General features: G+C 37.2%; 1 protein-coding gene across 1 annotated transcript in view; it reads left to right on the forward strand.

The window, feature by feature from the left end:
- Positions 1 to 26838, forward strand: part of KIAA1217 (KIAA1217 ortholog) — a 172818-nt gene that overhangs the window by 99741 nt on the left and 46239 nt on the right. The window contains exon 5 of the mRNA XM_015811568.2: positions 23082 to 23884. Within this exon, the coding sequence (XP_015667054.1) occupies positions 23082 to 23884 (803 nt within the window). The remainder of the gene's footprint in view (positions 1 to 23081; positions 23885 to 26838) is intronic.

Consider the following 26838-nt stretch of genomic DNA (forward strand, 5'->3'; position numbering starts at 1 on the left):
GTAGGGGGAACAAGAGGAAGCAGCCAGTAAATTGCTCATGCCTCCCATGGCTATTACTTTGTGAATCGGGGGGGGGGGGGGAAGTCCCATAATAGTTATTCTTTAAAAACGCCCTCAATGTATCAGATTTTCAAATGTGCCCACTAGACTAAAAAGATTCAGGACCCGAGTATTGCAATTTTTAAAAGTTGAAAAGAGATAAAAATCTTGATGGAAGAAGCATGTGTACTATTTCTTAAACTAATAAAATTAAAAGTTTTGTTAACATTCCCTTTTGTAGTACTACCAAAAAAGAGTCACAAAGATGGGTCATTTGTTGGCATCTGAATAACAAATCTCAAACTCCCATTTTATATATTGTTCTGTACGAAAGGTGAAATAGATGGAAAGGCCTTCTGTGGCAGGCCTTGTTTTTCAGTTTTTTCCTTGGCAGATTTGCCTGCCTCAGGTTATTAAATTTGAAAAAGAAATAGAAATGGATCAGTCTTTTCCTCTTTTTAACCTTTATCACAGTTCAATTCAAAACTATTTTGGAATACATATTTATACACATTTCTACAAATATCAGTATTTTTATACAAAGTTAATATATTATGTGGTAGTCACAATAGTGAACAATAGAAGCTGTGGAGAACTTATGACTTCAGTTATGTACATAAACTCTGTAGTTCATACCTTTTGATTAAGCTTTGTTGATCACAGAACGATCCACCACATTTTATTCTATTTTGCTCATTCATTCATATCCATTTATTTTGCAGAAACTGAGGTATTATTGAATCAAGATATTTTTTGATAATACTAATAGCCAAAGAGTTGGATAAGTTTACAGAATATATTTTTTCATAGTAAAATTCAGGAGAAATATATTTTCACTTTCATTATGTGTTCCTTATTTGTTTATTTTATTTAAATAATTTAGTTGCATTTATTTATTTATAACACTTTTAAGCTACCCATTCATTGTCATTCCTGTCTAGTATACAAATGGGTTTTAAATTGCACTCTTATCAATTTAACTATATTAAAAATACTGGAGTTCTGCAAAGTTTAGTTCTCATCTTCAAAAGGTGCTTTATGTGGTTCCTATGTACAGTGCCTTTACTAGCAACCCTTCTTTTGGGGATTGTATAGTTGCAGTAGCAACAATCTGGTTCTAGGGAACGTGCATCTGCTTTAGAGCACTTAGATGGATGCTGTGTTTGTGTGAATGTTCACACTCAACCCTGGGGTACTGCATAGCCTTAGAAACTAATAGTAATAATAAACTAGTGCAAAGATCTAAAGTATCTTGAAGAACACTTGGCTCTCTGATCATTGCTGAAGAATGTCTTCTGCCATTCTTTGTTAATGGTCATGGAAGCTGGTATTATTGCGAGTTGAAATTCAGAAGTATCTGAAAAACCACATGTCGGGGGCTACCAATGAAAGGCCATGTAATGCATTGAGTGCTGCCTTCCTGATACCATATCTTTAAACTCTAGATAGTTAGGAGATTCTCATTTAGGTAAAATTATTGGCAAATCTATAGGGCCTTAAATATAAAAATCCCCAGAAAATAAATCTGGATGTGAGCCTGTGGGGATTGCACCAGGTAAGAACCCCCTTTCTTATACAAGACATAAATCCATAGCACCATTTCAGTGAAAGACCGTCATTTAAAATAGTAGCTCATAAAATCTCAAAAAGTTCAGCCATGCAGTCTCTGCAATTAATTAAGCCACAGAGAACATTCAGTAATCTAAGGCTTAGCCCACACACCAAAAATAACACAGTCCAGCTAAAAACAAATTTGGAACAAGTGGCTCTTCAAAGTCATTTTGAATAGCCAGAATGCTTAGGTCAGTTGTACTTCTCTTGGGGTGAGGGGGGAGAATTCCACTTTTTGACCTCAAGAAATTGATCTTTCCGTACCTAATGAGTTCTCAAAGCGGTATGCAACTCAAGCAATGTTGAAACATACAGAAAAACTCTTGGTAACATAATGTAAAGAACAAATGGGAGACCTTGAAGAGGTGGCAAACATGTCATAGAGAGAAGGTGGAATACAGTTGAATATGGATGGTGGTGGGTGTTGCCTTTGGGGTGTCAGGAGTTTTTGTGGGGTTTTTTTTTTTTTACTTTTTATGTTCTTAATTTTTTTCTCTCTGAGCCATTCAGGATTATAAACATAACATGAGCAGCTATATAAGTCTTATAAATATATTAAGAAATAGATTTAAAATAGCAGCCAAAAATCCAGGCAAAAAAGAAACTACAAGACTGAGCTTACCAGAGAAGAGTATACCAAAGAGGGGTGCCCCAAAGACGTTATTAGATTTTATTTATTAGTCTCTTCTGAGATACCTGCAAGCAAAGATCTTTGCTGAAGGCCATATATACCTGTACAATCTGCACACTCAAAACCAAATAGATAAGTTGGTAATAAAAATGACTGAGAGGGAAGATGCTTAATGCCCCAAAGACCTCAATACAAATGCAAGAAAGGCCATCTTGCACACAAAAGTGTCCATTTTTATAATTAATACTCTTTAGAACAGGGCTTTTCAAACTTTTCACCCATTGTACCACTTTTAGGATATGGCAACATCCGAGTACCACCAGTCACCTAGCAAGGTGTCAAAAACTTCCTCCTGTCCGAGGTTTTCATTGTTGTGAGCATTTCTGTTGAAGATTGGCAGCGGGGGTGGGGTGGGGGGTGTTTGGTTTTTATTCCCCCCATCTGCTGGGTGGTTGCAGCAGTTTTTGGTCACTTCACATGACCCTGGAACACTGTGACCGTCATAAATATGAATCAGTTGCCAAGCATCTGAATGTAAATCACAAGACCCTGGAGATGCTGCAACATTCCAGCTGATCGGTGCTTCTTTTGGGCTCAGCAGAAGAGCCAGGATTAGCACCGAGTTCCAGCTGGAACCTGGCACTGATCCTGGCGCTTTCACTGAGCCCTGACAGTCCCGAAGAAGCACCGATCAGCTGGAAAGTGGCACTGATCCTGGTGCTTCCGCTGAGCCCTGACAGCCTTGCAGCTCCAGCCATCTGTCGCTCAGGCTTGTGCGGTGCTGCCACGGTTTAGCTCATTCCCCTCCCTCGCTATCACTTTTCTAGGATGGTCGCGTACCACCTGCCAGGTGCCAATGTACCACAGGTGGTACCCGTACCACTGGTTGAAAAGCTCTGCTTTAGAAGATTCCAGACATGTTGTTACACAGCTAATACACAGTCTACCTTTTCACAGTGAAAGTACACATGAAGAAATTAAATTTTGATTCCTGGCTTGAGTATGTTCAATGAAAGCAGCATTCCTTGATTGCATCTTTAGGCGCTTTGCCCTGATCTTTTGAATAGATCATGTCCACCAAGGAAGCTTAGAGACTAAGGATCACTTTTGAGCTTTTGGTTCAAAATGCTAAGAAATTATTCTTGAAAGGAGAATTGTTACTTACTGGACACCAACAAAATTTGGCCAGTCAGTGTTCAGCTTAGGCTGTCAGCATGCTAATACCACAGTTGACAAACTGAGACAACTATCTTTGGTGGCATATGCTGGAAGGACCTATATTTTGAGCCATTCTTCTTGAGCCCCCGATCACTTTTCTGTTATTGGGTAATAGGTCTATGAATGACATATAGGTTGTCCTGAGCCTCTTTAAACTAGTTTGTCGCCTCTGGTCCATGCTTTAATTTTGGTTCCTGTATGCAAAATGCAGTTTCCAAGATGGCATTTTTTGCACTTGTATTGAGATATTTGGGTCATTAAGCATCTTTCCTCTCAGTCATTTTTATTATCAACTTATCTATTTGGTTTTGAGTGTGCATATTGTACAGGCCGTTCTTGTTTAATGATGGTAATTGGGATTAGCGATGTGGATGCAAACACAATGTCATCTGATCTCTCCAATCTACGATGGCAGTTGCAGCAGTTCCAATTGTTGTTGTTATGTGAATCTCATGTGGTCACAATGTCCTATAGGCATATGACTGCCATATGTGACCATCTGCCAGCTTCTCCATTGACTTTACCTGTCAGAAGCCAGCAGTGGCAATTGCATGACCACAGAATGCTCCAGTGTCATAATTTCGAGCCAGTTGCCAAGTGTACAAATTGCAGTCACATGATTGAGGGATGCTGCAACAGCTGCAGCTATGAGAAACAGTTGTAAATCCCCTCATTCGATGCTGTCATAATTTTGAATAATTGCTGAACAAGTGGTCACTGAATGAGGACTGCCAGTAGCAGTCATTTACTTATTTCATGACTTCACGATACTGTTTATGCACTACCTTTTACTTCTTTACTCCCCTGCTTATTGATGTTATTACATTTATTTTGCTCATAAATATAAATTAGTTTTGGAGGTGAGGTCAATCTCAGATCCAAAAAGAACCCCAAGCCACTCAGTTCTGATTATCCAAGAAAGGAATTACTATAATTCTTCTTCCAGTCAGTGATTTCTTCTTCAAAACACAAACAAAGGTGGCATCTGTAACCTGTAATCTGAGAGCTGCTTATAACCCACCTTGGGATGTAGTCCCAAAGCCCCTCCCTTACCTGATCTCCAGAAAGCTATGGGAATACTAGTACTAGGAGGGAGACCATGAAAATATCCCAAATTATAGGCTAGAAGTAGAAAAGACAACTGAGGTGGAGAGAAATGACTTCTATATTGTTTTCAAAAAACTTCATGGGTATATTCATTAAGTCTTCAGGAGTCAAAAGTGAGAGAGACTTTACTGTAAGAATTCAAAGCAGCATACTTGAAGTCACTCCTCATTTTTATTCTCTTGATTCTCTGTGATAGATTAACTTGAAAGAAAGTCAACTGTTTCATAAACTTCATGGTCAAAACAGGGATACTCAATCCAATCCAATCCAGTGGCATTGTTCAGACCACCACAGGGTTGTTATATCATTGTATGACACAAAGTATAATTTAGTCAGCCGAAAGAACTTTGAAAATAACAGTGTCAGTGATGGTAACCACAGTTAATCCAGGCTGCTTCAGTACTTGAAATGGGAAAAGCAGTCCAACTTTCTTTACCTTCTGTCTGTCTTGGTCCAGCTCTGATGAAAACATCTACATGGAGAGAACAGTGGACTCCCAGAGTAATCTACCATCCAGATAATTTGCTGCAGCAGTTCTAAATGGACAATAACCTTCTGATTAGTTTTGGTTTCTCTCTCATCTTGCCAAAAGGGAACGGTGTCAGAAAAGCTAAAAGTAGACACTTGGATGAAGCAGTAATTTCTGCCTGTCTCCAGAGGTCTCTTCAACCTTTCAGATATTTAAAAAAGAAAGAAAATCCAAATACAATCAGCAACAGTTTTGATGTGCTTGTTTCAAGGCAACTAATGGCTTGTAGGCTGTAAGACTTATATATCGGTACAGTAATGTAGATTAGACAAAACAGGATTTTGTCAATCTGAAAATATAATTACATAATTGTGCCTTTTTAAAGAAACTTGAAATATGCTTTGTATGTGTGTAATACAGTAGTTGTTCATATTGACCATCCAACTGTGTGTGGTAGCATGGCAAGTAAAGTTTGCGGTGCTTGCATTATCTTCTCAACTATTTTGGAAAACTGAAGGAAAAGAAAAGGCAACATTTTAAGATAGTTGTTCAAATATATATAAATTGTTTGGAGAATTTTGCCTTAATTTTTCTTAGTGAAACAAAAATAAAGCCTCCAAAAAGATTAAAAATAGATGCAAAATGAATGCAGGCAAGGATGACCCAACCCTGCTACTTGCTTGGCCAGCCAGAGGCAGAATTATGCAGACTGGTACTAGGGAGATAGCACACATATACTTTGAACTAAATTGCTCTCATGGTTAGCCAATTACCATGAGATATTTGTGGCTTCCAAAAACCCCAGACCAAAATGTCTTGTTTTTGTTTCTTAAACATGTTTGAGTGCAGTGAGTGATTTAGTTTCAGTGCAGCTGAACCCAGAAGGGCATTGGGGTTTCCTACACCACAAACAGACTTTCTTTAACATGCCAAAGAAGCTGTTTTCACTGAAAACAAGTTTTCTTCATATCAGGCCAAAGGAATGGAAAAAGAAAGGGAGCAACAGAGTGGAAGGGGGAACGGAAGATCAGTAAAGATCAGCAGTGGGCAAATATGAGACCTCCTCAAATTGTTAACACAAGTAGAAAGGGGAAGGAACGTTCCAGAGTGAGATAGAGGTCAAGAAAGATGTTTACTGCAGTTGAGAGTCAAGGGGACAAAATAGAGCAAGAAGGAGAGCAGTGTTCCTCTTTCAAGCCCAGGATTATGAAGATGTGCTGTGCCATGAGACTATTGTTACACTCTTCTGCTGGTGTACATGTCTGACATCAACAGTCAACTAGAATTAAAAGGTTGCAAAATCCCAATATATTTTTTCTCATTTTTTTTCTCAATTTTTTCCCAATATATTTTTTTCTCAGCTTTATTTTAATGGGATGTTGTTGCAATCATCTCTACCTTCAAGGCATTTGAAAGAAATGCAAATATGAAAAGAATTTCAAATTATATTGTGTTTATGGTGATGTGGAGTCAATGAGACTAGAATTTTAGCAGGAGCGTCTGTCCAAAGCAGCATCTGTGTAAGTGAGGCTTATGGGATTTTTATGTTAGGAATTCCAGTGTGGACTGCCTTGGGCTGCATCTTTTAGAAGAGCCTTCTCCAACATGTCACCCTCCCAGATGGGTGGAGGTTGCAGCCTTCAGAATTAGAAGGTATGAATGAAGGATATCAAACTGAGGATAGCTATCTTGGACTCATGTACAAATTGTAATTAATCTTTCATTGGGTTCCAGATTTTCAATATACATTTTGGCTTAAAAATTGCCAAATGTTTTTGAAAATGCAAATTAAGAATGTTTAGAAATGCATGTCTTGAGAAGAAAATAGGTTTACTATGTACTGAATTGTACATGCTTTATCTCTAAGCTTGATAGGAAGAACATGGAGAATGTTTTCCCTTTATCATTTCTCCAGCTTTCCTTTAGTCTAGAAGAAGCTTCAATTTTGCAAGAACACCTGGATAGGTCATGAGGCATAGAAAAATGGGCAAAATAGCTCTTTCTTTCACTTTTTAATTCATTGGTTGCACATCAATGTCAGAAAGTTGAATCTAAGTACTTCAAAACATTTGAGGTTTTCCAGTTAATAATCAGAGCCGGATTAGCAGTTTTACATGGATTTAGCCACAAGTGCATGTAGAACATCTGTTTCAACATTTCAAATTGGGAGAAATTCATATTGCATCCACATGTGCTGCCCATATGTTCCCCCAACTCAGCACTGAGATTGAACATTTAAGAATACCATTGCTCTCTATTAAGCTTTCTTAGGCACACAATAATTTTCACTAATCCCCGTAAGCAATCCCAATGGGATATGTCAAGTTTTGTTATGTATTTTGTTTAGTCATTTGTAAATGTAAACATTAAAACTTCCAATTATTGCACAACATGGAGAGTTTAACTGTAGATTTGCACTCTGTGGGTGATTTTATTACAGCTCGCCCTTCTCCTCTCTTCCTCCATCTTAACTTACCACAGTAAATATTCACAGACCAATGTCTGTCTGGGTTGGTTGGTTGGGTTTTTAAGTGTTTAGTAAAATTTCTGCAGTTATTATTTATGTTATATTAATAGTGCAAATGCTATTGCAGTACAGGTATCTTTAGATTTTTCAGAACCTGAATCGCTTTTAATTCCAGTATTTTTCATCAGATCCTATTTGATTTTTTTGCTATATTTGCCCTTTTTTTCTGTTGTCTGCTGGAGTGACCAAAGAGCTATTAGGAATTATTGAAGATATTATCATTTCTCTGATAGTTACATATAAGTTATGGCAATCCCTGTTCCCCCATCTAACAGATACAGTGGTACTTTTTCTTGACTTTGATTCATTCCCTTTCATACTTTTGTTAAGGAAAGTTAAAGTAAAAAAAAAACTTTAGGTAGGAGGACATGTTGATATTCTAACATATTCTAAATACATGTTAAGTTGTGTTTAGAATTCAACTGTAATTGATAGCGAAATCTTCAGGATAAAAAGCTGGAGGTCTGAAACCATCACTGCCGGAAACTGGACTCTGAGTCCATGTTTTGTTTTAGGGTAGTGGTTGAATGGTTATCACCTATTCCCAGAGGATATTTGACTTTGGGTTGTCCTCGCAGATCCAGTAGGTGAGAGATTTGCCCTGGTCTGTAGCTTAACAGGCCAGAGACAAAGAAGAAATTCTGTAGTTCCGTTTCCTGACAATAAAGAATAGAGGCATGGGGCTAGAGAATTCAACTGCTCATCTTTCCTCTTGGGAAATAAACCAGTTTCATAAAGAGATAAATAAAACACATAAGTCTGCTGCTGTCGTCACCCCAAAAGACACACAGATGAGCACCTCAGATTCTCAGCAGCAGTTCCAAACTGCCCCTGAAGATTTTTGTACTCTTTTCTGCACTAAAAGATATGCAGGCCCAATGCAAGATATACTTTCAAAAAGAACTAGAAGTTTGGGAAACTTGCTGTCGTTCTAATATCTGGACTTATTTACTGTCTATTTATGCATGTAACAATTGATGTGTTTGCAAAATTCCATATTGGAATTAAGTTCTTTCTCTGGTGGGGGCAAAGAAAAGCTCTTGAAAGTAGTGCTGTTAGGACAGCAAGAAGAGGGGGGAAATCGACTTGTGGCTGCAGTTGTGTGTTCTGTTGTGTTTTTCTATGGAAGGGTGAGTTGCACCCTTTCCAGAAATAACACCTATGACTACAATTATTCAGGTATTCTTGATTTCCTCCTGTAAATGCAATCATCTGGCTTTAACTAAGAATAAAGTCACCGGAAGTTTTCTTTTGGGTGATGTAAACATTACTGAGACTGGAATGCATTCAAGATATTTTTGAAATATTCTCATTCAGTAAACATGCACTCTTATGCACACTTAATTAATGACCACGGAAGCCTTATTTGTCTGATTAGTTAAATTCTTCTCTCATTATACAGATACAGACATACAGTATCTTACCACAGAACATTGTTCACATTCTTTGTTTTGAATTATCAGCATATACAGACATTAAAACAGAAAGTGGCTTTGGAAAGCGGATTGACACCAAGATTTGTTGGCTTTGTTTTGATTTGCTTTTTCCTCCTTGGTTTATTATTGTGGCTAGTATACTGTACATATCATAGATACTGTCCAACATTTATGAATTATTGTTTTGCAATTAATCCCTATGTTTTCCATTTGAAAAGTAAATTACATGTGAGATACGAGGCATATGGTTGGATGAAAGTAGCTTAGTCAGCATCTACACTAAGGACCTGGGGGTAGAATGGGGTGTAGACCTACTTCTGACTTGTAGCAGGCAAGTTGGGTTCAGCCTTTGCCATCCCACCACTGATCTGTCACACGAGGAAATTACCTCACTTTGCCTAAAGTTACGGCAACCTGGAGAGGAATATTTAGCCTTTCTGCTTGTTCCGCTTTTCTCCTTCAAAATAAATATTTCCCAGTATATAAGTTACTCAGGTACCTAGTACGGAAAAATGAGGCAAAACAAACTCACTTTTATTTTCCCTAAACCAGACGCTAAAGAGGTTTATATGCTTTGCTCCCTATTGTTCCTCCACTAAAAGTTTCCTGTTTTAAAGTAAAATACAATTGAAAATATTTTTTACTTTACCCAGACAGTTTTTTTCTTTATTCTTGAATCATAAAACTTTTATCACTATCTCAGAAACTTTCATGTACTGCAAACTGATTAATTATAATTGCTACATAAAGTTTTGTCTCTGTATTTTGATCAGGGATACTTTAATAACCTTCCCCTGATTCTGTTTGCTTAAAAAAACTGGCTCTTCACTCAAGCTTTAGGGACAGGATATTAGTGGAGCCTGGTTTGGATTTCTGTTGACTGTGACATTTATTTTTTAGCTGACAGCCATATAAATCTGTAAAAGAAGATAAGTAAATCAAAAAAAGTCACAGTCTCCAGAACATAATACCATTCAGGCAAATTAACTTTAAGTTGCTTAAAGAACACTGAGCTCACAATTAGGCTAAATTTGGGCTGAATGGTTTGATGAAATTCATGTTGAGTTCATAATGCTGAGGAGTGTTAGGAGCACACTTAGGATGGCCTATATGCAATTGTGGCTATCTCCATACTCTCTTTGAAATTTGGGTATAGTTTCTCTCAATGCTTTTTTCTCATGCTGATCTTCTTCATTCCATCTTTTCTTTTCTGCCTTTCCATCAACATATCTTTCTGATTAGATGCAACTTGTGCTTCATTTTAGCTTTTTCCCAGCTAGTGACTTTTTTTTAGTTAGCTTAGTTTCTGCTGAGATTTTGTTTCAGAAATCAAGCCTATTTGACCAGTGTATTTTATTAAGCAGGTCATGTTTGGAATGTTTTACTATTAATTCATGTGCAGCTTACAATTCAGTAGCACACAAATTTTGTTTCTCCCTGGATCAAGTACTACTTTAATAGCATCACGCTTTTAAAATAATTGTATCATATGGTTTGGCTTTATCTCATGGGATGACTCACACCCTGGTTGGTACCTCTTTATTCTCCTACCAGCACAGGCTAGGTAACATTAGTGTATTTAGAGCCCAAATTAATGAAGCAAAAATAGGAAAAAAGAACTCTGATCTTCTATCATCAATAGAACCACTCTCAACCTCTTCCCAACATAAATGGAAGGAGAGGTGGTGATGGAGGGGTGTTCTTTTTGGATTCTTGGTTTTTGAAACTGTTGGAAAAGTATAGGGCTTTCCAAAATCATCCTCTCCATGGTGTTCCAGAAGGTTTTTTTTATTCAGAAAATTTGGTTGACATTCAGGAATATCACTGAATTTCAAAATCTGCCTGTTAGTGTTGCAGCATCTCATACTTTAAGCCTCAGTTGACCATCTTATCTCTGTTTTTGCACTTATACATATCTGATGCTTTACACCAGCATTTGACCATTATTTATGGCTAGCAACTGTTTCCAAGAAGATGAGTCACATCTGAATATCCTTATAAGTTTCAGAAGTACAGTGTTCAGCCATTTCTTCCTATTCCTTTTCCAGCTATTGCATTTTTTTTACTAATGCTATTGCTTCTCTCCCTCCTTATGGAATGGGTTATTTGCAACATAATTATTATTTACCTGTGTATCTCTTCACAGGTTTTAGTAGCCAACTGTTATCATCTTCCAAATTATTCTGTTCCATTTCTTCTGTACTCTGTCCCTTCTATTCCTTTCTTCTCAATAATCTGTAGCTGTTCAACATATTTGGAGTCACTTGATTAGGTGGGGATTCTCAACTTGGATTTTTCCTGTCTAATACTAAATCCACTAACATTATATGTTCAGATTTTTGTGCTTCTATTAAATGATTGTTTCTGATGTATCAGATACTGTTTTAGCTAGCTATAGAACTACATGGGGCAAATAAATTTAATAGTATTATGGTGGGATTCAAATATCTAAACAAATGGTTCTCTGCATGAATGCAGGCCTGGGCCTCCGAGGCCTAGAACGGACTTCCAGAAGCAGTGTGCATTCAGACAGTTCTCCAATTATAACCCAATTTGTAACTTGTTTTTTGGGTGACATGTTGAAGTCAATATTTCAAAAAATAGAAAAATGCAGGACAAATAAACATGGCAAAAGAATTTGATTGAAATTGTTATTTACTAATTATAAATTAGCATTGTATGAAAAGTCTTAACAATAAAGGAGAATATTTGTAACTCTGGATAAAAATGAGGGGGCCTTAGTTCTCTCTGAGCTTGGTTGTTTTCTTGAAGACGTTTTATTACCCAAACTAGATAACATGCTAGCACTGATGATGCTACCTAGTTTGGGTAATGAAACATCTGCAAGAAAATAAGCAAGGACCCCACAAGTTTTAACAAACTGAGTTTTTACATTTTCCCCTCCCCCCCCTTCTGGCAGAGCTCTAAAGATAGTTTGAGAATGTTGATTTCCGTTTTTAACTAACTTCTGCTTTTGGAAGCTATGGTTTATGAAGAAAGCTTTTTTTCTACCTATATATTTATAAATGCCTATACTTCAATTCCACTAAATTATGTTAATCTAATGTCGAAGTAGAGATCTCAAGATAATTCCTCCTTCAGAAAGAGACTGAATCACATTGTTCTGAAATATTGCTTTGAAATCACACATATCTTCCAGATACAAGGATATGTTCCCTCTTTAGGTAAAGGATGGTCCTTTGGCTTTTTGAAATTTGCTAGGATTACAATGTAGTGGGCAGAGAGACTAAAGCAAAAAGTAAATAGTGCAAAGTAAAAAAAAAATTCCTATTTTTAAAGCTTCCTCTGCTTACTTTCTTCAATCAGTTTTCCCTATCTTAACTATTTTACCTTAGAAATATCATATCTTTGCTATCAAAAACCAAATAATCGCAAGGTGGAAGCAAAAAATACAGAAACCTCTTTCCTAGTGACAGAGATGATCTAGACCAGGGGTAGGCAACCTTGGCTCTTTTATGACTCGTGGACTTCAACTCCTAGAATTCCTGAGCCAGCGCAGTCATAAAAGAGCCAAGGTTGCCTACCCCTGACTAAACTAAATATCCATATGTATGAACCTCTATGGCTGAATTTTCTTCGAGAAATGGACCTTTAGCAAACCCTTTTTTTCCTGTTCATACTGGGCCAATAGATTCAGTACAGAGAATTTTCCTAGGTACCCAGATCCTGAGTCATGAAAGGATTTAAAGGTGACAATTATCACCTTGGATGCTTATGATCTTGTCTGAGGCTGACAGGGAAAATCTAAAAAAATTTGAGTCTGCAGAATTAGACGTCAGACACCTGCTGCCATTCCAGAAGAGACAGAGTTGGGGGCAGTTGAAATCTGATTCGGATCATGAGGGGTCAGACCTTGGCAAGGCACCTCACCCAAGAATACCCATCAGCAGTGAGCAAAGGAAATTTGCGTAACTCTGTGAAATGAGAGAGCAACAATCAATTCACATCAACACTAAAGCTATATAAAAGCAATCTGCAGGGCCTTGCTCTTTCGTTAGAAACAACCTTGCAATTCTAGACTTGCATTGCTGTCACTCTTGCTCCTTACCTTATATTTGGACTCTTAGCTTGTGGAATTTTGTGGCTTCAATCATGGGCAGTAAAACACAACTCTTATGGCTGTGAATCTGAATCTGCTTTTCCCAACTGAATCTCCCAACTAAACTTAAAAACAAATGCAAAATCCAATTCCTGCAATGAATGTGTCTCTGAATGATTGCTGATCTCAGACTTACATTAATAATAATAATTGCTTATATTTAATTATTCTTGGCTATCTGTGATTAATGCTCAAGCTTTTTAAATTTTATAGAAGGATTTATGCTTACATTGTTAAATTATTATGTGGAATATTCACTTCCTGTTTTTAAATTTACTGTCTAAAAAGTTCTAATAGTGTACACTGTTATTTCACTTATGTGCTTTATTTTCACTATATATGTATATTTAATCTTAACTATATTCTTCCTTTCATCTTTGATAAAATATAAAAAAATGTTATTTCCAACATGTATTAGGAAGTTTATAACACCAGAAAAGACTTTAAAATTTTGTAATTGGCCAGCTGCCTGTTTCCTCTTGGTTGACATAAGTATTGAAAGATACTATGAGGCTAATTAGAAGGTGATGCCACTTCCAAAGTATCAAGCAAATTTTGATGTATGTATAGTTGCATGGGTAACTGAAGCTTCCGAAATATTTTCAAAGGGCAACCCCATATAAAGCACACTGCAGCAGAATAGCTGCAAGATGTTTAGGACATACTTTAATCCTCACTTGTCTTGCTATGTAATCTTTAATGTAATATTTTAAGTTCAAAATCAGAACAGTGATTTCTAGTTTCCCCTCTTGCAAGACTAAAGGAGAGTAAAGGGGGAAAAAAGAAATTAAATGTAAATGTAAAACAAAATCAAAGGGGTAAGTATCCATTTTGATTGATTTCAAACACAACAGGACAGCTGTTCCATAATCTAAGTTATGGAATTGCTACAAATACAATCTCTGTTGTATTCTTTGCTTGAACATTGTATGATAGCAATAGCAATAGCACTTAGATTTATATACCGCTTCACAGTGCTTTATAGCCCTCTCTAAGTGGTTAACAAGGTCAGTATATTGCCCCAGACAATCTGCATTCTCATTTTACTGACCTCAGAAGAATAGAGGTCATCCTCAGTGAGAATTGAACTGCCAAACTGCTGGCAGCTGGCAGTCAGCAGAAGTAGCCGGCAGTACTGCATTCTAACCACTGTGCCACCACAGTTCTTGACTGATGGTGTATGATTGCACATGGAACAAATTAATTCAGATTTCATATTACTTGAAAATTCTCTTAATCATTACTGTAACAGAACCAACAGGAACAATAAAACTCATAGATGAAAAAACAAAAGGCAGAATGGCCACTACTAACACCACTATGAGTTTGGAAAGCAGTACCAAATGGCAGTGAAGGACAAGCAAATTATTTTTATTTTTTGGTTGTGTTTTTAGGCATTGATTTGAGCAGAATGGAGTGAGGCACATGATGTTCACACTCCAGTGAGCTCTAATTGGTTCACAGTTTTCAGTGCTTAGATACTGGCCAGAAAGGACATGTGCTAGTTGACTGCAGCTCTCTGCAAACTTTGGGCTTCTGGACGTAGCCATGCTTATAGAGTCTTGATTTCTAAATATAGATCTGAAAATAATTTAAACAGCCTGGATTAATCTTGGGTGCATTTTATTTTGAATTCAGAAGAGTTGAGAGATGGGAATGCTGGTGGAGAACCCCATGATCTGCATTAGATATCTGACTACTGAAGATGTTTGTGAAATTGAGTTATGCTCCTTGGGTCCAAAGACCAAAAATGCTTTGAAGCGGGCAGAGAAGCACATGCCATACCTCTTATCCCCTTCTGAAAAAGGTTGTGTCTTCTGGGCTAACATGATAGTCCAGGGCAAATAGGTGCTTGAGTTAAAGGACCTCAGTGGGGTGCTACAAAATATTTTGCAGTGGAGTGTCACAATGTGTGTTGTCCATATCTCTTTATTACAAATGTGTTCTGGAGATGGTGTGACTATTTAATGAAGTTTCTGACAGACACAAAGTATGTACTTACTCCAAAGTTCATCTATGGATATAAAATATAGCACAGCCCTAATGTGAGAGTAGAGAATTAGGACAGACAACTATATGAAGTTCTATTCAATTTTAATACCATTTGTATTGAAGTTTTCTTCTCTGATTAGTGGATCTGTTCTTCTGAATGGTTCCTTTTACTTCTACTCTGAAAGTATATGTCAAGTTGGAGGGAAAAAACTTTTAGTGTATACAAAACTACTTAATAGTAATTAATTATGCTTTAGATATCGCAGAGCCTGATAGTTAGAGCTTGAGGGCTTCTGATAAAGTAATTAAAATGGGGGATGATGCTTGAGCAGTTTATATATATTATTGGAACTATGAGATTAAATTGCAACCATGATCAACTCATGCATTATGTATATAGCTGTTATCCAAACAGAAGCTTAAAGCAGATGAATGCAACATGATTCATTCTAGAAATTGCATAAATATAGTTCTGAATGGCAAGCTTGAATTTCCATCCTCATTGGCCTTAAGGCACCTAGGCCCAGTTAAAGTATGCTTCACATTGAGTTAACAGCCTTTATTCAACCTGACAGTGATTGGCCCCAAATGGAGATCCTTCAGGCTCTTACCATTTTCAGTAATCGTGGTATTTGATTTGAATACTGTGCTTCCATTGATTCTGAATAACTCCCTCCCCCAGGAGAAAATAGTCTTTCTGAGTTGCTTAGTACTTTCATCAAAGCCATTACATATTCAACCAGTGAATCTTTTAGAAAATGTTTTCATGCTGCTGCAATGCTTATTCTATATTTCTGTGCAATTCAACATTCTTACATTTTAATAGACACCCAATTATTCTTGAAGGAATTGGGTGCATTGGGCTAGCTATGATCTGTCTGCAGTGAGAAAAGAATAAGTTGCCGGAACAAAGCCAATTTATATAGGTATTTATTAGTGGCGGTGTCGAAATTTGGAAGAAAAGAGATGAATTATGTATATTCAGAACTAATATTATAAGTCTGTTCCATATTTTCCAGCTTTCTGAATTGAGTAGGTTATTAGCCCCATTTTTTTCCAAAATCATAATATTTCAAGAGATGGGTCTAAATTTAATTAGGGCCAAATTGTAAATTTTGCATGAAGAATTCTATTAATTCCTGGAAGCATTTTGCATTATATTTGTGAAGATTATTGAGTTCAGGCTTATAGGACAGACCACATTTCTCAACCTCAATTTGAAGATGGAGAAAGTGGATTATTAGACCTTTTTCTGTCAGGATTCAGGCCAGTTTATAGTGCCAAGACAACATTGGTTGGACTTATAAATGATCTTTGGAGTGCTTGAGATTATGACAGCATCTTCCTCCTTGTTCTTTTGGATCTCTTAGTGGCTTTGATACCATTAGTATATCATTCTGAACCTGCTTAGGGGTTGTAGAATAGTTGGTTCTAGTCAGTATCAATAAGGAGGATGCATGAAGTTCTAGGCCCATTCTATGTGGGGTGTCCAAGGGCTCTCTCTTTTTTTCCTATTTAACTTCTATATGAACCCCCATGTGAGGTCATCTGTCAGCAGTGTTGTATCACTAATATGTTGATGTTGCTCAACTACACATTTCTATCCCAGGATGGTAAAAAGAATGCTAGATAAGCCCAACATAGGTGTGCTATGTGCAGTACAGTTTTCTGTGCCTAGGTTGTTGTATTATGATTATTTTTGTTAGCCATGGAGAGTTCACATATGTATGGGCTATATGTATCTTTTAAATACATTCATACACTTTTATGAAGAATAGTGACCATGACATTCTCCTGGACATCAAGAGAACTGCTCATACTGAAGTATTTTAAGAATTTTGCTGCAGACATTTAAACAGACTTAGTTCTTCCTCAGAAGGGCTAAATACAAATGGTCACAGGCAACACGTTACACATAAGTACATATGGTGTTTGTTTGGGATTGGCAAAATACTAACTGAGCAAGCAGAGAAATAGTCCCGATATCTTTATCAGGGGAAAAAAACAAATGTTCTGAGAGGGTGCAGAATAGTCTATTATAGTCCCTACCAAATCCCTGCACAACATGACACAGAGAGAGAGAGAGAGAGACTCATCTGCACAGTTGATACTGAGGTAAAGGCATTTGGAGCAACCATAGAAGTCAGGAAAAAAATCTCTTAGTGATTCAAACCAATAATCAAATCTGACATATTTATGCAGAGGTCAGATTTGGAGACACTCATCTGGTACAGGTTAGCTCAAAGGTTACTCCTCATGACCCAAAGGACTTCCAATCAAAATGTATATATGTATGTATGTATGTATGTATGTATGTTTATGTTTATATTGAGTGTGTGTGTATGTATGTACACACACACATGCACAAAATTGTCAAAGAGCACCAAAACGTAATGACATAAGTAATTGAAATTGTAGAAGACTCCTTGAGACTCAACAATGTCCTGCAGTTGGAGGACAGTGAAAAGTTAATTACACACTTGGATGGAGGTTACATTATCCTGTAGAGCAAGAAGTCGTTCCTGTTGTTCCTTTCCCTGTGAAAATTGAAGTTTGACATATCGACTGAATCTGCTCTACAGTTCCTCCTGTTAAAAGACCAAATGAATCCTAATCAGCACTACAAGCATGAACACCTAGTAATACTTGGCAGTCTTATTTCAGAGTTGGACTGATACCAGGGAGACCCAGATTCAAATTTCTACTATACCATGACATTCAACCTGGGATTTTTGGAACAGGTATTCACAGAGTTTTGGTAAGAACAAAAATGGGTGCCCTCCCCATTTAAAGGAAGACAAAAAAATTAAGAAGTATATAATGCAAATCAGTTCTGTCCGTTGAAAGTTTACAGAAAGGTTTCATATTTGCCTCAAAATATTGGATGGCATCCCTTGCCAGCCTAGTTAAAGTTTTACCTTTGCCCCCATGCATAAATACACAATATTCTGAGGCTGCAGATGAAACTAACATAGCCACTAATGGGATAATTCTTTCCCAGCTTAGTTGAGCCACTTAACCTCCCATTCTCCCCTATAGAAATTCTTGCCACTGTCAAACTGAAGCCAAGCCTTTTCTTTTCCTAGAGCACAATTGTAGGGTTATGCTGTAACCTTAGCTGAAGAAAAGCGCTTGGCTCCCTGTTGTGACTTACATGTGCCTGTTGGAGGCTGAAGAACTTTTTGTGTTTACAAGGAATTATTCTTTTGATTGTTGTTGTTAGTTGCGAAGTCGTGTCTGACCCATCGCAACCCCATAGACCATGTTCCTCCAGGTCTTCCTGTCCTCTACCATCTTCTGGAGTCCATTTAAGCTCATTCCTACTGCTTCAGTGACTCCATCTTTTGATTACTGGTAATCATCTTTTAAACCAGTTAATGTTTTTCAGCCTTGTTTAGACTAATGCTCTGCAGTGATTAAAAAAAAGCTATAGGAATAACCCAGGAATTAAAGGTATCAATGAGAAAAAATAGTCATCACCACGGTGTAATGGTTAAGATGTTGGAATAGGACCGAGAGTAATTCTTTCTCAACCAGATCCTATTTTACAGTTATTGTTGGGGGGGATGTAGGAAGGAATGCTATGCTCCTACTTCAATGTTTCTCAACCTTGGCATCTTTAAGATGGGTGGACTTCAATTTCCAGAATTCCCCAGCCAGCCTGCCTGCATGTAGGCACACTCATACAGAGAGAGAGAGAGAGAGATTACAGGTAATCTCGACTTACAACTACAACTGACCCAAAATTTCTGTTGCTAAGTGAGACAGTTGTTAAGTGAGTTTTGTCCCATTTTACAATCTTTCTTTCCATAGTTGTTGAGTGAACCACTGTGGTTGTTAAAGTTAGTGATTTGACTGTTAAGTGAATCTGGCTTCCTCATTGACTTTACTTGTCAGAAGGTCAGAAAAGGTGACCACATGACCCTGGGACACTGCAACTGTCATAAATAATGAGCCACTTGTCAAGCATCTGAATTTTGATCACATGACCGGGGGGGGGGATGCCACAAAGATCATAAGTGTGAAAAATGTTCATAAATCTCTTTTTTCAGTGCTGTCATTCAAACAGTCCTAAATGAAATAAGTAAAATTTATGACTTAATTACACTAATTAGCCATACTGTGGGACTGATTGACATCCAAATGTGTTTTCCACTGGGAGTGTCTCCCATTACATCAACTTTCTCCTATGGGATTACAATCCCCAACTCATAACCCATGCCCCCACAGGCTGGGAAGGATGAAATCTGATGTTCAGCACATCTGGAGGGCCCTGGGATAAGAAAGGGGACCTGAAGCAAGTATTTTTGTGTTCATTACTACCCATAGATAACCAAGAAGGTGACACCATTTGTTCGTGTTTTCATTGTTTTCTACCTCTTCTACAGCAACCCAACCTAGTTGCCTATGTAACGTTCTGCAGATAGGAGTGGTATTGATTTATGGTGACTCCCAGAGTTCATCCGGGTAAAGCAGCTAAGGTAACAAGTTAATTAGTAGACAGGTCTCTGATTTCTCCTGGTGCAGTTAAAAGGGTAGGCTTTTTTCCCTGTTCATCTGGGCTGCAGATGAAGTAGGCATATTTGGGTTTCTTTTTTTGGAATAGACTGTGAATTTTGTTAGCTGTTTGTGTTTATTGAAATGTGAAGAGTTAGAAACATTTTTGTTGTGCAATTATTGTAAGGACACTTCTTATGGATTTTTAGAGAGGGAGGGAGGGGAAGAGAGGGAGGGAGGAGAGAGAGAGAGAATTGAAAATGTCTTGTGGTTGTTGTTTATTTCCTCTCTCTTTCTTTGGAAGACTGTATTCTTTACAAATTGCCATGTTCTGTGCTTTTCATGTGCGTGCTTTACTCAAGAAGCCAATGTGCAATCTGGAATGTTGCAGGGCTTCTGACTGGATGACATGCCAAAGGGTGTTATTTAGTGACTAATTTGCAAGAGGAGGAGAAACTGAGATGTTTGTTGTGGGAGAAAAGTACTCTGAGCTACTGGTGCCGTGCTGTTTGAAGGACTGAGTGAAGCGAGCAGGGCAGTCTTCAGATCAACATGAGAAGCCTTTTTTGATACCAATAGAAGATGAACATAGGAACATTTGTCATTCTATAATCTAGATGGAGATTTTATAGATTGAAAAGCAAAGCATTGCAACATGTGGGGTACAGTTTAGTGATTGTCTGGTCTACCAGAAAGACTTGCTTATTTTAATGTAAGTGGATTTCTTTTCTTTTTCTTTTCTTTTTTTGGCACAGAAGAAAAGCTTGGGAGAAGAAATACATTGGCAGTTTGGAGTAAACTCAGTATGCTGCTTTTCAATATTTCTTCAACAATATTTAATAAAAGAAAGAGCTAATAAAAGGGTTTGAGAAAAGTTGATCTAAAAGGTTTGTGCTTCAAAAGAATACTGGATGGAAGAAGCAAGGTGGCATATGGGTAGATCTATAATTAACAGAAGGCTACTCCAGTTTATTGTTATTTAAAAGACAATTGAGAGACATTACATTTGCTTAGATTTCAGTATATAATGAGGTTGTTGCAATCTAAAGACAAATTGGTGATTGTATTTCCTTCTGGCATAATAAGTTTGATAGAGTTGCTAAATGCGTATGTGTTAAGAAATGTAAAAACTGATGTGAAATGCAGGTTTATCTTTCGAAAATAAACCTCTGAGGGGGTAAGGGATACATATAAGCACATATGGTAATGGAATAATTGAAATATCTAAACTGTAGTAAATGAAGTACTGTGTAGATGTATTATAGAATACATGTGTAACATAAAACAGAAATGGGAAGGTATTTGAACTTTGTGTATGCTTGTGTGTGCAAAGGCTCTGTGCCAAGACGAATGTTAATCTGAATAGAATTGGGATAGATATATTGTAGATATATTGGTCATCAGAAGATTATTATTTCCTACAAGATGAACTTCTTAAAGGAACAATTTTCTGCCTGACCAGTAGTTGATAACTCACCATATAATTGTGTTTAGCTGTGTATTATGTTAAAAGTAAGGACATGCAAACTGCCCTCAGTTTCCTAGCAGATGTGTTGCAGATAACACATAATACACTTTGGCAAGGCTGGTGCAATGCAGGTAGGTGTCATAACTGACAATCTAAAAGTCCTTTCTTTTCTGGGCATTTATGTGAATCAAAGCAACATTTTAGTCCAATTAGTAAAAGCAGACTGACATTCAGTGCAAAGAGGATTTAACAGACTGTTCAGAAACTGAATGTAAGTCAGAGAAGAGGGAATTCTATATAGGTGGGCTATTCCTGAAATACTCTCACTTTCTCCAGTGCTAACAATTAATTTGGAGGTATTGATTTTTGTTGATTTTAAATAAATATATTGTTTTTAGAAATGTAGACCTAAGAAGAAATAAATAAACAGTTGAAAGCGAGGGAAGGTGATAATACATGTAATAGTCCCTTACATTGGCACTTTTGAAGGAGTTAGGTTTAGCCATGGATCCTATATGAGCTGTGCTTGCAGTAGATAGATGGGGTTTGTATAGTACGATTTGTGGGAAAGCCTGAAATCCCCAAAACACCCATCTCACTAGAATGCTGCATGGTGATCTTACTTAGCAAAGTAACTTTCCACAATTTTAATACCCAGAGAGGATGTTCCCCACTGGGTAGCAATCACAAGATTTTCTGCCCTGCTACCAAAACACAGGATTGCAACCTCTTTCTTCTCCATCCATAAGTTTGCTTTTATTCTGATGTCAATACCCATGCCAGAATATACAATTATAGTTCCTATTACACTCCTTTCCACAGCCAGAGCCTATAAAGGACTCTTCTGGCCAAAGGTCAAAGTGAAGTTTTGTAGCCTTAAACACAGCAACTGTGCTTACTGCAGCAACTACAAAAATAAGCATGAAATAAGGTGTGGTAGCAGGATATGAAGTATTTCAAACAAACACCGAGCAATACACTCAAGCTTCTCAAGTTAATTGTGATGTGCAAATAAGCATTTAACATCAGAACAGTGTGCTTAATTTGCAGCTAAGATACTTTGAATCTAATACTATTCTTATTAAATAAAACATGTCAATAATATTTGTAAATCACACATACAAATATCCAGAAATAATAGAAGGCATAGAGCTTCTTCTCAAAGAAGTATGAGATCTTGCCACTCAGAATGCTACTGGGGAATTACATGAGTGCATGATAGCTGGAAGAGGTTAGTGGACTAAACTGACTTGATATGAACCCAGATCTTCAGCACATGCCTAAATGGAAGTCATCCGGTATTGAATTGACTTATTCTGCTGAAAACTTACTCCAAAAGGAGATTATTATTTTGTCAGCTAATATTTCCTAAATCAATCCATGGACTGGTACTGGGCCGCGGCATGCCAGCAACCGGTCCACACAAACAAGCAAAGCCCCATCCATGGGATGCAGGCAGCATACAAAACCACACACTCTCCGGTCCACGTAAAAACCTTTCTCCACAGAACCAGTCCCTGGTGCCCAAAAGATTGGGGACCTCTGTCCTAAATGGTTTTACTTTTCAAATCTGATTTAAAAATCAAAAGAGTCCCCACCTTTCTTTCATGTCTCTCTTTTCTCTTAAAATGCACACAATATAACAGATGACATATTCTTGGGGAAGTTACCCTATATGTGCATTTTTACTCTCTGAAAGTTTGAAGGGCGGAAGATGGCTATTTGAAATCCAAATAATGTAGCTATATTAATACATTACTTTGTAGATGTAAAAATGAACTATGTCTCTTTGGGTAAGAGTCTTCAGTACTGTTGATATTTGACATCAGTTTTCTTGTGTGATCTTACTATTCTGCAGCTAATGAAAATTTGGATAATGATGATAATAATGATCTTGATGTATCATTACTGTCTATTAACCAAACAAGAACAAAAGCCTTTCTAAGTCAGTTTCTTTGTCTTGCAGATGCAGAGAGAAATCTTTCCAAATACTTCTCGGCCAGGATCTGTTTCACATCCTCCTCATGCACTTCCAACTTCCCCTCCTCCTATGGCAGTGCCACATTCAATGCCTCCTTCTCCATCCCGGATCCCATATAGTATTAAGCCAGTCAGTGGTCCTGGTAATGCAACCATTCCCCGAGATAGGCTTTCTAACATTCCTGGATCACGGTCCATCTCACCGAGCCCAAGTGCCATCTTGGAAAGGAGGGATGTGAAACCAGATGAAGACATGGGCAACAAGACCCTTACTCTTTTCCGGAATGAGGGGCTGTATGCTGATCCCTATTTGTTCCATGATGGCAGGATGAGCATTGCGAGTTCACATGCAGGACATCCCCTTGATGTACCCGATCACATCATTGCCTACCATCGTAGCACAATGAGGTCTTCAGGCACTTACTGCAGTCCTCCTGTGCAAACAGAACTTGTGGAGCAATCACTATACCGACAGAAATCAAGAAAGTATCCTGAGAGTCTTTTGCCAACTCTGAGTTCCAAAACACCACCTGCCTCTCCTCACCGAATGGCTGACATTCGAATGATAGACATTCATACACACCAAGTGTCACCGCACACCATTCACCTTGACAGGTCATCCCCCGGTCGACAATCTCTCAAGAAAGATCCAGGGACTCCTGTCTTTGTGGAAGGGAAAGCTCGAAATGCCCTAGGTTTATCTGGCATGGCTGAGGTGGCTCCTGTGATTCCTGACAAGAAGGTTTTTGGCTATGGAACAGCAGTAATACCAAAAGAGAATGAAACCAGGTAAGATGAAGTAAGGTGCTCTGTAGCTAGAATGTGACCAATCAAGTTAGTGAGTTGCATCAGGCAGTTTGAAGAATCATCATTATGGCTGGCCTTTGACTCAGAGCAGAGGTTTGAAAAGATCAGTAAAGAACTGTACCTTTCTTTTGAGTCCTGGAATGTACCTAATGTACATTTCAGGATCTAAATTTATTTTTCCGCAGACGCACTTTGCTAGCAATAATTTGGAAATCACAATGCTGGGCCAAAGTACAGATGACACTGAATGTGCCATTTGCAGCTACGTCAAGATTTATTTATTTAATAGGAGATATAGAGGAAGGATCACCTTTTATCTCAATAGCCAGGATTGCAGTTCTAATCCACAACACACATATTGTTATTGGCTTGGAGTTGGGTGATGGGTGGGAAGAGAGCTAAATTGACAATTGCATGAGAAGGGGAAACTCTCATTAGGATTGTAGGTGGGAGAGGAATAATTAACTCTCCCTGTATTTGCTCCAAAATGATTTCCCCAGTATGCTTACTATTATGATGTTTGTTATGCTGGTGTAGTTGCAAATGATGCATTTAGAGATAAATTTATTGGTTAATGTTTACAAAAGATATGGTGGAGACATATTTATAATCAACAAATGATGTTTTTCACAGTAAATAACATCTAATGTATATTATACCACATTAAGACTTCCTGATATAATATAAAGCTGTATCCTCACAAAAAAAAAGAAAGGCTCTATTTATAGAAATGTACTGTGTTTTAATGGTATAATTCATAGGGTTTCTTTCAATGTATATTTTAATTGTTTGTTAAGAAGATGACTAACTGGGTTGTTTTTTTGATCTAAAACTAACAACAGAAGAATAAGCAGTTGTATCTGATATTTACGAGTAAGTATATCATGTAGGTTCAGCACTGCAGTTTCTTCATTATAGAGTCAAGATGTTTTTTTCCTTTCTTCATTAGTATACCAGTTGCTTATTCCATTTACTAAAAAGTTCAAATTTATGTACAAGAATTTAGCATTTTTCTGTTTACTCATTTTGAATGGAAATTGAAATTGGAGAAAGAGAATATGTTTTTTCTTTTTATGATCCTTTAATCCCTTGATTCAGGATCGAGTTGGGGCGACTAGATGGAGCTGAGTGTTTACTGGCTGGCTGCCCTTCCTGACACCTAGGCAAAGTTCACAGCAGATATTTTCTCTTTGTGCCTGATAGAGAAGCATCTGCCCGCTGCCTAGGATTGAACTCTCAACCTTCCGAATGGGAGGTTAGCATCCTCACGTCTAGGCCAGCAGAGGTGAAGACGCTCACCTCCCACTCAGAAGGCTGAGAGGACAAACAGAATACATTACCATAAACAATTTAAATAATATTTATCTTGTTAGAAAAAAAATAAAAACTACCTGAGAAATTATAAAGGAAAGCTTATGAATATTGTTAGAATACTCATTTATATTATTTTTAAATTAATTCCCTATAAGACACAAAATACATTTTTATTCAGCCTTGCTTTGTGTTTTAGAAACACATTTATACTATTCACACATATTTGTTCTCTTTAGCAAAAAGAAAAAAAATGTTGTAATTCTAATTCATTTACTGAAGCAAAGTTTTCAGGAAGGAGGTAAAAAACACTCAATATGGAGATTTCAACCATGCAATAGAAGCCCCACCTCTTTTTTTACATACATGAGAATTACCATCTATGGTGAAATGATAGAATAGTTTTTTCAAGGGAAACAACATGTTTGAAAAAATTGAAAGTTAAATTTTATCAAAGTATTATTTCCATATCTCTTCCATCACATGCAAAAGGGGATCGAAAGCTCCTATTTTTTTAGTGACACTTAGGCATGGGCAAATATATCTTGTTAGAAAAGGAGAATCAAAATGAATTTCAAAATATTTAATATAGTTGATAATATAGTTAATACAGTTGACATTTTTTAAAATACTGGATCAGTTTTGTGAACATAATTAGCAGGTCTGCTAGCCACTGACCATGGCAGCCATTAAACTGAGCCAGCCAGTCAGCAAAGAAGCTGCTAATAGAATCCTGGTTGAGATGTTCCAACTAACCCTCTCTATAATATGCTTATTTAAATAACTTGTATGAAGGTTAGTTGCTGGAACCACAGAAGTTTCTTAAAATATTTTTTTTAAAGAAACATAACACATCTGTTCCTGCTGTCGATTTTGGCTGAACATAAAATAACACAAATATACTCTATGGAGCAAAAGAATTATTAAAATGTGAGGTAGAATATTTGAGGCATGTCGGTAGAAAAAAGATAATACACAATATATGTTAACAATCAATCATGTTTCAGATGTTTTACTTTAATTTCATCCCTCCCCATCTTTGTTTGGTCATTTCCTTGTAGTTATTCCAGTTCAAAGATATTCCTCATTTATGAACTGCAGTATTTTACAAATGTCAACCTGAAGAATATGGGAATCAGAAAGTGGGAAGACGGGAAGAGATTAAATTTCCAAAGCAGGGAATTTGATGGGAGGGAAGTGCCAGCCTTACTTGGTTTTCAGTCTGCAGAGAATTCTGGGATTTAGTGATAAGATCTGGAGTTGGTATCACTGCAGTTCTCATTTCTAATCACTAGAGTAACATAGTTCACATACAACACTAAACCATTATGTTGTTTATAATTATGTTTGAACCAACCTTTCTGGTTTGCTTTTTATGTGCAAAGGCACTCCTATTGTCAGAGGCTCCCATTTCAAACTCTGGGTGATTGACATTTTCCATACTTAATAATTAATTCCAGATTTCTAATGTCATTATTAGGACATTATTGTGCCATTGACTATATTATGGATGGGAGGGATTGTCTGGGACAATAAATTGTTTGGAGGTTTATTTTAGAAATTTTCTGGGTAATTGCTTGCAGAGCAATTTTGTGTCCATTGAATTCCATCTCTAGCTAACTCTA

The sequence above is a fragment of the Protobothrops mucrosquamatus genome, unplaced genomic scaffold (assembly GCF_001527695.2).
Source record: "Protobothrops mucrosquamatus isolate PMUCROS unplaced genomic scaffold, P.Mucros_1.0 scaffold45, whole genome shotgun sequence".
NCBI classification, from domain to species: Eukaryota; Metazoa; Chordata; class Lepidosauria; order Squamata; family Viperidae; genus Protobothrops; species Protobothrops mucrosquamatus.